Source organism: Fringilla coelebs (genome assembly GCF_963513975.1).
Source record: "Fringilla coelebs genome assembly, chromosome: 3".
NCBI lineage: Eukaryota > Metazoa > Chordata > Aves > Passeriformes > Fringillidae > Fringilla > Fringilla coelebs.
The window spans coordinates 102,064,508-102,076,712 of NC_140030.1; the positions used below are offsets into that span (position 1 = coordinate 102,064,508).

Genomic DNA, 12,205 nt, shown 5'->3' on the forward strand with positions numbered 1-12,205 from the left:
GAAGCTGAGGACAGCTTTGTGAGGGCTGCCACTGCCTCTGAACTAATTTCCATCTTCAGCGTGCATGACAGTCTTGTCAAAATGTACAAACACTGTGTTATTATTTTAAAAAAATAAGTCATGATCTAGAAACAGACCAAAAACACCCAAACATGTAAAATAGCTTTTTTTTTCTGGGGTTTTTTTTTGGGTTTTTTTTTTTTTTTTACAGTGTTTGGAAGTAGTTAAACAGTCTAACAGAAAAGCATGACTGGTCATTTATTTTTTATATTTTTCTTGGCTCTATACTTGATCACCTCCTTATGGACAAGACATTTAAGTTCTCCAGGACTCCAAATGTTCTCATTATTCAAATCAGTGTAACAAGGCTTACCTGTTTACTAGTGGTTTTCAAACAGGCAGGAAAAATAAAATAGCAATAGAAGCATCAGTTTTATTACAGTCCTTTGAGCAGCAGCATGTGTCAATTTGTGACAACATGGAATCTTCAGAAACACACAATGGACAAGGTACTGTACATAATTTCTCAATATTGTCCCCTTCCTACAATTCTTTCAAGGTTGATGAAGTCTGACCAAAAAAAAAGTTGAATGCAAACATTCTGAAGCTGCCCTAATAAAAAGTTCCTAAGCAAGTCTGTAATATAATGACATATGTCACAATGTCTGCTGTCCAAAATACCTGTTGGCACTTTTGAGCATCAGTGATTCTGGTTGTTTCTACCTTTGTCAGCCTTAACCAGTTAAAAGACATGAATTTTCAAAAGCCATTAATTTTGTTAGAAAAAGACTAACAAGACTGTGCTTCCCAATTTGGTGTCATACATGGCCTATTTTCTAGGGATGAGACTCTGGTTATCTTTGGGAGGGTACACCCAAAACCAAGCAGGTTTGCAGCCTCTGAAGAATCTCAGACCGAGATTGCCAAACACCCCAGTGGCATTGATCAGCTCTGGCCATTCATCTCTGTGATCTGCTGATCACAGTGCATGTCACAGCCCCACCTTGCATGTTTCCTGATGCTTCAGGAGTGACTCACACATCCTTTCGACTTTCCCTGAAAGGAGATTCTGTCCCTTTTCTGTGCCTGGGGAGTTTCACAAAGCCCACTTACCTAATTCCTAGTGAAGACCTGGAAATGACCTCACCTCATCGCCCAGTATCTCACTAATTCCTACTGGCCTCAGAAAGAGCTGGATTTATTTCCCTGGATCTGATTCAAAATTCACTCATGTCAATAGAAAATGTCCCCCTGGAGTCAATGCCTCTTGATTATTTTAGTGAACTAACACTTCATTCTCCAAACAGATCAGGATCCGATGTAAATCACAGAGCAAAAGTAGAAAAATACAGATCACGTGAGTTTCCCTGATGTAAGCTTACATACTTTGTGTATGTAGAGTTTTGTCACCAAAACACTTTTTCTTTTTGCTATACCATAGAGCCAGTAATGTGCTCGTAGCATTTAAATTATAATTTGTCTGAGCTGTAATTATGCTTTAGTAAGAGTAAACCACAATGAGCCTACACTGCACTGCCTAATCAGCAGTCAGCTATTTGATAAGAGGAGGTATCTCCAACAGTTGATAAAATTATCCTGTTTATAGCCAATATGCAAGGCCTTACCTTTAGAGCTGTGTGCTGAGGGAAGGTAATATGGTATAGCCATTGAATATGGTCACGTATTTCAGCACAAAGAGGTACAAGCACCACAAAAGGTAGAAAAATGACACTGCCTCCCAACCCCTGCAGACAGCAAGGTACCTGTGTAATAAACTTCAACACTCAGGCCCTTGTACCTGCTTAGCCTCATGTCTGTTCCAGTGGCTGGGATTCTATTGAGAAGCTGCACTCAAAATAACCTGGAAAGAGGATAAGATGAACTCTGCTGTGAATGGTCCCTCATTTCCATTGCCTTGCAGGTGAGTGACCTCATGTAGAGCAACTCTCCTTCAAAAATACTGAGCAACATTTAAACAATCATTTCTTCACATCTGGAAATCTGGCAAGACCACAGGTAGCAAGGTCCTTATTAGCCCCTGCAAACTGGAGCCAAGTTAAATGTTACACTACAAAAAGCTGCCCGTATGTTTGTAGCAGAGTTATCAAAGTTCTACAGGTGCTAACTAACATTTTGGTACATGTCACAACATAACAGTGCCAAACACACAGTGAGAGGCTCTAGTCCACACAAATACCCCATGACCATTTAGCCCCCAGATACTAAAGGTTGTTGCTATTTTCTGATTAAAAATATGCCTATGTGGTATTTGAAGGTGCTTGTAGAAAGGAGCAGGGCAACTTTCAGTAGTAGTCACTCCAAGATTTCAAAACTGCTTGGATTTGTAAAATTAGGCACAGAACAAGCATCAGGAGAAGAAAGAGGACTAGCTGTACCCAGCCTGTTCTGTTCTTCAGCATTTATGTATTAATAAAACAAATAAAGAAAATAAAGGCAAAAGCCTGTCATAAAGTTTATTGGTCCTTTTTATCAAGGCTTACGTAAATCAGCTTGACAATTCCACAATGAGAAGACAGCCCTTCTCATCTTGACAAATACAGTACTTTAACATGGAATTAGAGGTTTATAGTAAGGCAGGCATTTCTGAGCTTATTACTCATCTTTATGGAAAAAGCCATCACTTGATGAAAGACATACAAGAAGTCCATATCTGAGACTTTAGTCTTGCCAAGTTTTCATATTGCTAGGCCAAGTTTTCCATTTGAGTCTTTGACAAGTGTATCAGAAGAATTTACTTATCAATCAGAAACCACGCAAAACCACAAAAAGAATCAAGACAAATGCTGCAAAATTCTGATTTGGGCTGCACCAGGAGCAAATCCAAAGAGCACCCCTTTAACTTGGATCCATCTGAGACAGCAGCAGAGCACTGGAGACTCAAACAACACACAAAACCAGGTACAACACAAACACAGCTGCTCACAGAGACAAAAACACTAAGATAGCTCACCTTCAGTTTCACTTCAGTAACACAGAGCTTTCAAACAGATTTCTCTTACTGACTCTGCACATGCAAAGCAGAAACATATTTTTGTTGTACAGTGAACTGGTAAGAGGAAGCTTCAAGTCTTTGGGCAGGATGTCATTCTGGTTTTATCCTGTACTAAAATAACTTGTTTTTCTAGGGTGCTAATGTATCTTTTAGAAAGATCTATGCGTATTTTTTAACTGAATAAATAAACTCAAGGCTCATAAACCATTTCCAGTGGACAATACCTAACTTTTGTCTTCCATTTTAACATTGCTTTTACGCTTCGGAAAGCCATTTTAAAGCCTGCAGCCGGCTTTCCCGTGCTTCCTCCTCGGCAACCTGGCAGGGCTCTGGCACCACCTCCCATTTTGTAGGTTCCCACAAAGCTGCGCTGCTCAGAGACAAAGCACTCAGGACTGCTTTTTCCTGAGCGAGGAAATGGGGATGCTGGACTACCAGGGGTGTATCTTCCGAGCAACCTTGAGGTAGAGACATCTACTACGTATTCCAGAAAGGAACCAAAACCGAAAATAAAAACTAAACTCATGATCCGCGAAGAACCTTACAAAAGTGTTTATTCCATACAGATAAGCGTTTTGTTTTTTAATTTACTAAGGAGTTATCAGAATTTATGTCAAGCACGGAATATTTCACAGGGCCCCTAGGATATGAACAAAGCTCACTATGAACTGCGAGTATTCCCTGCTCGCTCTCAGCTCGCCGCGAGGGGAGTGGAAACACCCCCCGGCTGTCCCGAGGGAAGAGCCCGGGGCCACCAGGCCAGGGCAGAGACCTGGGGACCGCCCCGAGGCTCCGAAGGTCAGCGGCGGGCGCGGGAAGCCCCGAGCCGGGAGGGACGCGGGCTCCTCTCCCCTGCCCGTGTGTCACAGGACAAACGCGCTCGGGACCTCCCGGCGATGAGTAACACTTTCCCCTCGGCGGCGGGGCCCGCTGTCCCCCGGCTCCCCGCCACGGTCCCGGCCCGCTGCCCCTCCGCCCAGGCGGGGCGGTTTCACAGCCCGGTAAGAAGCGGGCACGGCCGCGCCTCGGGCCGTCCCTCGCACCGCCGCTCCCCATCCCTTCCGCAGGAGAGGCGCTGCTGAGGCCGGGAGCGGGTCGGGTCCCGCCCTGCCCCATCCAGTTTCGCCCAGGTGCGGCGGGAGGAGGGGGCGGCGGTGGTTTAAGAGCGCGCCCGCCGGGCCCGGGGGAGGAGCCGCTGCCGCCGCCGCCGCCGCTCCCCCCGCGCGTCCCAGGTGTAACCGGAGCCGGGAGGGCGCGGCGCAGCCAGCAGCACCTGCGGAACCTGTCGGGCGGCTCAGAGCGCTCCGCCGCCGCCGCCGCGCACGCACCGCTCCCGCTCTGCCCGCGTCCCCCAGGACCTTCCCCGGCCTCTCCGCCGCCCGCCCCAGCCATGAAGCCGCTCTGCGGGGCTGCGCTCCTGCTGCTGCTCTGCCTTGCCGCCACTGCCCAGAGCTGTGAGTGCCCGCGCCCGTCCGTCCGCTCCCCGTCCCGGGACCCCCTCCCGGCCCCGCTCTCGGTTGGGCCGCTCCGCTGGGCGCCCTGTGCCGCCGAACGGCGACACCATTCGCCCTTAGCGGGCAGCAGCGCCCGGCCCCAATAGCGCCCCTTTGTCCGCGCCCCGAGGGCAGCCCCGGCGCTCGGGGAGGGAGAGAGGGAGAGAGGGAGGGCGGGTGGCCGAGGGGACGCGGGGGCTGCGGGCACGCCACGCCCGGCCGGCCGGGGCGGCTTTGTCCTCCTGTCGGGTGTCGGTGCCCGCTCACGGCCGCGCTTCCCTTGCAGCGTGTGTGTGCGAGAAGAACAAGCGTGTCACCGACTGCAGGATTGACCCCAGCGGCCGATGTCTCTGCCAAGCCATCGGCTCCGGAGTCACCGTGGACTGCTCCACCCGTGAGTAAAAGGGCACGGCCGGGTGGGTGGCACGGAAACGAGCCCGCAGAGCGCCGGGGAATATGTGGGAATGACCGCTGGGTTCCCAGCAAACAATGGAGGCAGGGAAGGAGTTGTTCTTCCTGGTCTTCCAGGTCAACTGGTGTTGGAAGAGGAGCATTCAGGGTTTCTCTGCTCGTACTGATGTAGACTCACGCCTCCTCCTCAGTGGAAAGAATTTCTTAAAGATGAACATTTAGCTTCCTTACCAGCGCATATCCTCACTTTCTCTATAAATCTAGAGGGGACAGAGCCTTGTGATAAAACCTCACTCTAGGCTCAAGCTCAGCTGTGAGAAATGAAAACTGTAAATCCTAAGGCTGGACTTGTTGGCCTTTGCCTTGGGAAGCTGACATCCCCCAGCTCTATTGATTTTATGCACCACCTGCACATTAGACATCTGCTCTTCCGTGTAATGGCTTCGAATCTGGTTGCTGCTGATGTAACCTGGTGTTTGTACGGACTCAGAGCTCTGGCTTGGACATGCGTGCTCTGCTGCTGCCTAACGCGGCTTTCTGGTTATTTTTAGTGACTTCAAAATGCCTGCTGATGAAAGCAGAAGTGACCGGCTCCAAGTCGGGTCGTCGCGAGAAACCAAAAGATGCGTTTGAAGATACCGATGGTCTCTATGATCCCGAGTGTGAGAACAGTGGCACTTTCAAGGCGAAGCAGTGCAATGGAACCACCTGTTGGTGTGTGAATACAGCTGGAGTTAGGAGAACTGACAAACACGATGCGGACTTGAAGTGCAATCAGTTAGTCAGAACGATGTAAGTTTCAACAGGGTGTGCTGTGACGTGAAAGCATTCCTGTGTGAGGCTCTGCCTGGTGTGAATGATGCACTGGGGATGAATGAAGATGGAGCAATCAATACTTGGTTACTTGGCTGGGTTTTTTTCCTCAGAAACACAGTGATTTGAGTGGGTTTGGAAGAGACTTTGCTTGCCTTGGTTTTGTCTCATTGTTCTGCTTTTTAGCCTGGGGTTAGATATTTTTGTTGTGTTTTATATGCGTGTACTTCAAGAATATTCATTGTACTTCAGATGGATCATCATTGAAATGAAACATGCTGAGAGAAATGCTCCTCTGAACGCTGAATCTTTAGAGAAGTAAGTGATGATAGCAATATGTTATGGCGGTGTATGCATGGCCTAGTAGATATCTTGTGTATTTCTAAACAGCTGCTAAAAGCATTGACAGACCTGTGAACTCACTTGTAAGACATTTTAGAAGCAAGCTGCAGGTTCTTCATAGAATTGCTTTAATTTGTATTGGAAACAAATTAACTGCTAAAGAGATTCCCTTCCACTTAAAACTGATTGCTATTCCCCCCCCCCCCCCCCCCCCCCAACCAATACACTAAAAGAAATGGAAGATAACGGATGAAACTGTTCAGAAAGTAAACTGACAAAAATGGCAGAATGACTACATAGAAGCAGCAGGAGGAAAATAAGAGTTTAGCCTTTTTTCTTTTTTTTTCATTTTGTTTAAACCCCACTTGTAGCTATTAGATCACCTCCTTTCCAGAACAAAAGCTGCTGCCCTCTAGCTCTTCTTCCGAACTCTTCAAACTGGTAAAGCTCTTTTGTCTAACACAGGTGTTTAATTGAACTCTAGTATGAAAAGAGTGCACTGGGTTTGGTTGGGGCAGAGTTAATTTTCTTGGCAGCAGTTGGTGTGGTGCTGTGTTTTAGACCAGTGACCAAAATGGTGCTGATTAATTCACCAGTGTTTTAGCTGCTGCTGAACAGCACTTACATGCTTCCAAGGCCTTCTCAGGCTCTCACTTTGCTGCCCCAGTGAGTAGGGTGGGGATGGGCAAGAGGCTGGGAGGGGCACAGGCTGACCTGAATTGACTGAACAGGTAGCTATATTGGATAATGCCATGTTCAGCAATAAATCTGGGGGAAAGTCTTTTCTGAAGTGGCCACTGCTCAGAGGTTGGCTGGACGTTGATCTGTCAGTGATGACTGATTGCTTTATATCACTTGAGGTTTTGTATTTCCCCCACCCAGCCCTTTCACTTCCCAGACTGTCTTTATTTTAGCTGATGAGGGTTGTTTGGTTTTTTTCCCCTTGCTTTTGCCCTTCTGATTCTTTTCCCGATCCTGCTGGGGGAAGTGAGTGAAAGACTAAGTAAGGGTTTACATGCTAGCTGAGCTCCACCCACCACAGAGACTGCAGAAGAAAACAATTACACCAGTCTTCTCTACTTGTCAAATGATATATGTGAAAAAATACTGGTTTTACAGCCATGGCTTTCATGTCCTTGCAGGTTTTTCAGAGATACCATTACCAGTCGTTACCAGCTGGATGGCCGCTACATAGCCAATGTTCTGGTAAGGGGCACAGAAAGTTTAGTAAAATATCAGAACTTCATTTTATTCTGAGTAACTTCAAAAACTCATGTTTGATTAGTGGAATACAGCATGAGTTTTAGTAGAACCTCTCAAAATCGTGAGCAGTTAGCAAATAGCTATCTGAGCAGAAATGCTGAGAAATGACACTGCTCTCCTTAGTCTGTAAATAACTTCTTTGCCTCACTAGAAGTGAAGTGGAATTTGAATCCTACTGTAAACAGCTTCTTGTGTTCAAGAGCCATAAATTTTATCCAGGATGCAAGTTCACAAACTGGATCATGATGTTGTGGCAAATATTCGATAGCTGGATTTAAAGTACCTCTTTCTTAACACCACATTATATTTTTTTTTTCAGTATGAAAACCCTTACATTACCATTGATTTGAAGCAAAATTCCTCAGTCAAATCAAGTGGAGATGTGGATATAGCTGATGTGGCCTACTACTTTGAGAAAGATGTAAGTGTGTCTTGGTTTAAGTCTACCAGAGGCTGGGTTTGTGTCTTGCACTGCACTCGGGAGTCTTGGCTGCGTGCTGGCTGAAGCCAGGGGAATTATTCCTATGGTGAGATAAATGCCTTACTCCAATGTAAATTAGCAAGTCTCTCTTTTTCTCTCTGCTTTAGGTGAAAGGTCAGTCCATCTTTCATAATAATGCTGGGCTGAATGTCAGCATTGACAACGAGCCGCTGAAGCTTGAGAACACAGTGGTCTACTACATCGATGAAATAGCACCCGAGTTTTCCATGAAGTCTCTGACTGCCGGCGTCATTGCTGTCATTGTGGTGGTAGTAATAGCAATAGTGGCTGCAATTGTTGTCCTGGTAAGTTCTGGCACAGCTGCCAAGCTGTATGGTGCTGGTAACAATTTGGGAGGTAACAGCACGCGTGTTTGGATTCTGATGGAAAGTTCCTTTGTAAATTGGCTTGCTTCTCCAGACATGGGAGGTGGGAAACTGGTGATGGGCACACTGTCACTGTTTCAGGTTACAGCTGAAGGGTGTCACCTGGAAAACAAGTACTGGGAGCAATTCACAGAGGTGAACAAAGTGCTTCCTGGTTTAAAGTAGTTGAGAGTGACAAACAACCTCCTTTGTACCTACCTCACATGGGAAGGATAGGGAACAGGCAGCTCTGAGTTTGTGCTTTTGAAGTCAAAACCAGATAAAGTTACTTGTATATGAAGACTTAAAAAATATTGCATCCTTCTGTTACAGGTCCTGACAAGGAGGAGGAAAGGGAAGTACGTGAAAGCTGAGGTAATTAATTTCTGTTCCTTGTGTATGCGTGGGGAGGAGGTTGACCACAATCCAGAAACTTTTTAAGTTTGCTGTAGGTTAAAACCTGGCTTTGGGTGCTTCAGATGTGTTCGAGGAGGCTGAAAGTATTCAAATTCTGCAGCTAGTTTTCACCTCTGTGTAGGTCTGCACTAGTTTCAAAGGCAGCTGGTGATCTGCTTTTCCCAGGGCTGAGGGGGTGGGGTTGGTTTTTCTGCAAATTCTATTTTACATATGTATAGCAAAGGGCTGTGCAATCCACAGGAAGTGCTGATAGTCTTGTTCTGTGACAAGACCTTTACTGAGGTATTTGCATGGATCTCACAGCTCCCATTGAGAAGCTGCTTCCCAATGGAATAGCAAATGGCGCTTCACCCAAGCGTGGAGCCTTTTGTGGAGGAATCCAAACAATGTTGTAGCAGCTAAACGCTATTGTCTGCTTCCTGCATCTGCCCTAAGTAGTGATTTTTTTTCCCCCTTTTAATTTTTTTTTTTTCCTTTTTATTTCCCTCTGGTGGGTTTGTCACGGTTGGTTCTGTTAGTGTTGCATCAAATCCATTTGCTAATGAAAATCTGGGCTGTTAAGTCCCTATGACTCTTAAAGTTTAGAAATAGCACAGATGTTGATCTCTCCTCTGCCTCCTCCCCTCCAGGTGAAGGAAATGAACGAAATGCATAGAGGGCTGAATGCTTAACTAAATCAACTGAAGGCAAGCCAGAATCAAACAAGACAACAAAGACATTGGAGGCATGAATCTTAACTCTTAATTTCCTCCTGAAAAGGAGGCAGTTGTGCTCACTTAATGATTGTTAAAACTCTTAACAGCCAAGACTGGTAACCATTCAACTACTTTTACTATTTGTTGAGAGTTAAATGCCCCATCTTACTCAAGTAAAACTTAACTGTTGCTCCCTGATTTTATTTTTTTTATGATGATGATGAAACGAGTTGACAACTGCTGTTACTAGGGTTTTGGAGCATACATGCCTAAATGGTTATTTTACCCTTATGGGAGTTTTATTGAAAGTAATGATTTTGTAGCCATGTTGTAATGAGACTGTCTCCTGTGTAACTGAACAGAACGTTTTTATGGCAGTTTGTACATATTTGAAGTTGCTGTAACTTTTTTATGACTTGAATTAATAAAACTTTGAAACAGGCTTCTAATTCTTCCATGGTAAAATAATGATAATCTGTTAAGTTATCACGCTTATAAATTTGTAGTTTGATTCCCTAAAGCAAGGAACCTCAGCATAGTTGAAAATATTCTAGAACTCCAATTAGCAGTTTTTATTAGCCATCTAGTATCTCAATAGCATGATATTTTTTCTTAAAGCTGTGAAGAGTATGTAACAAGACTGAAATGATAATACACAGATTGTTGTATAAAAAAATCAGCAGGTTGAGAATGCAGTCATTTCAGGAGTTCATAGACTGATCTTCCCAATGCTATGCAGTTATTCAAAATAAGCCTCTAACCTAGGACATCTCTGCTGCAGGGCTGGGGGTGGGCAGGCCTGGCACCTGATGGTGGAGCTGGGGGAGAGCAGTTTACCCCATTTACTGTGATTTCTCTGTGGCCAAGCTGCTGCACAGCAAGGAGAGCTGTTTCTGCTGTGATTGCTGATCTCTGCATAGCTGTGGCCCAGACTTCCACAGGTTCTCAGCCTCCCAGGCCACGAGAGCCTGCTTTGGCTGTCTGTAACCTGTGCCATGGATGTTGGCTAGCAATCCCTCCGGCATATCTGATTTATAAAGGAAATGCTGTAACTCCTGTTGCCAAAGAAATAATGAGATGCAAGATAAGGAACTGAATGACAGACCTTGTTACTAATGTGCGTGTTCTGACCCACCCTGGCTAAAACAGGAAAAGTAGGATAAGCTACTGGGAGGATATTCTGTGTACTGTCCACGAAATGAAATGTGAGGCATGCCCCATCAGTGTGCCTGCTAGATACCACAGGGAACCTGCTGAGCTGTGCTGGTGTCACCTCCACTGTCACAGCTCACCAGTGTCCCTCCTGCCTTTGAGCAGGGTGGTACCTCACAAGCATGCACTGCTGTGGTGGATATTGCCCAAAAATCCTGAAGCTGGGAATTTACTGGAATGTTTTTCAGCCTTTTCAGGCAGCTTTGTCAATGATAACTTCTGCAGGGCAGGCTCCCCCTCTGCTGATCTGTGCCATTCCCTTTCTCCCCAGGTATGCAGGCAATCTGCTGAGGTGTGATGAATTTTGTACAATTCTGTAAGCTGTTAACCAAATAAAGCCAAGTTTTCAGTAAGGTGGTCTTGTGGTGAGCTGTGTGTGTTACTGTCTTCCCCAGTGCTTCAGTCTCCATCTCCTCTACTTCCTTGAATGTCTGCAATATGGTACCCCCATCATTTCTTTCTTCTCCCCAATATTCTGATGCCATTGTTCTCTCTCCTCCTCCTCCCTCCCCATTTCTCACCAGCTTTCTGGCCTGTGGGATGGCAAGAGGTGTTGTGTGCTCTGGCTGGGCTGGAGCTGCACGTGTGCAGACTTGACTGGACGGGCTGGTCTGTGGCTGCCGTGTGGCCTGGACCTTGTCCCAATCGGTTTGTTTGAACATCATCTTCTCCCTGCTTTTCCCACACTGCAGGGAGGCATTCAGACACTTTTCCAACTTTTTTTTTTACTTAGTGGAGCTTTTCGTGTCAGGCATGAAGCTTAGTGCTGTCACCTTCGTGCTGTGTTATGGTCTTCTTCCTTATCAAAGTTGCCTGAAACTAACCAAGGGATTAGAAAACCAGAAAGTTTACAGAAATTCTTAAAAAAACCCAGAGTTTAACTGATTTCACAACTGAAACTAATGCACTGTTTCTAAACTCAATTGCTATGGTACTGACATGGTGCTGCTCGGCTCTCAAAGTGATAGTTTTTTCATTAGTTTGCTGTTCTAAATAGTTTTATTGACATATTGGCCTTTGTGTTTTTCTATTTACTAACCATTGCACTTTTCCAGCTGCACAGAAGTGTGTATTTATAGGAAAATGGAAAAGGATGAGGGGGAAAATACCTGAGAAATTAGTGTATCGGTATCCTGCAGCTTATTGTGTTTTACAGATTTTTATACCAAGAGGAGACTAATGTAATGTAAGTCAAAGGGAAAAAAGTCATTATCAGATTGTGTCAACTCTCCACACATGTATGTGATAGTTCTTCTCATATATAAAGCAATATGGCAAAAAATGATTGCTACTGAAAACTAATATGGTATTAAATACCAAACTATTAAATGGTCTCAATTTTGATACTTGGATACTACTATTGGAAAACATTCAGCAAAGTTAAAAAGAGAGTTTCCTGTAAAAGAAACAGACAAATAGAACTTAATAAAGGACCAGTAGTCTCTGCATCAATTTTTAACCAGGTAAATATTTTGATACTTCCATTTGCCTTATTCATTAACTTCCTTACGTGAAGGAGCATATTTTTAAAATCTAAAGTTCTACACAAAGTTGAGATACCACGTTTCCTCTCTATTCACGTAATGTCAATTTTGAGAAAGCATGTGAAGGACAGATTGAAAGTGTATTAAGACTGGATAAATGAGGGGTTTTTGTTACAGAGAGGGGTAGACAAACTGCAAGAAACCCTAGTAATAATG

General features: G+C 45.0%; 1 protein-coding gene across 1 annotated transcript; it reads left to right on the forward strand.

The window, feature by feature from the left end:
• Positions 1 to 4,259: 4,259 nt before the first annotated feature.
• Positions 4,260 to 9,648, forward strand: EPCAM (epithelial cell adhesion molecule). Its single transcript, XM_084203040.1, has 9 exons — positions 4,260 to 4,467; positions 4,793 to 4,900; positions 5,469 to 5,709; positions 5,983 to 6,048; positions 7,215 to 7,278; positions 7,655 to 7,756; positions 7,924 to 8,121; positions 8,515 to 8,556; positions 9,228 to 9,648. Exons 1-9 carry the CDS (start codon positions 4,404 to 4,406, stop codon positions 9,267 to 9,269), a joined length of 927 nt encoding a protein of 308 aa, XP_084059166.1. The 5' UTR covers positions 4,260 to 4,403; the 3' UTR covers positions 9,270 to 9,648.
• The last annotated feature ends 2,557 nt before the right edge of the window (positions 9,649 to 12,205 follow it).

Coding starts and splice junctions, on each gene's coding strand:
- EPCAM (XM_084203040.1), top strand. CDS start 4,404: ATGAAGCCGCTCTGCGGGGCTGCGCTCCTGCTGCTGCTCTGCCTTGCC. Junction 4,468..4,792: donor TGCCGCCACTGCCCAGAGCT/GTGAGTGCCCGC, acceptor CTTCCCTTGCAG/CGTGTGTGTGCGAGAAGAAC. Junction 4,901..5,468: donor CACCGTGGACTGCTCCACCC/GTGAGTAAAAGG, acceptor GGTTATTTTTAG/TGACTTCAAAATGCCTGCTG.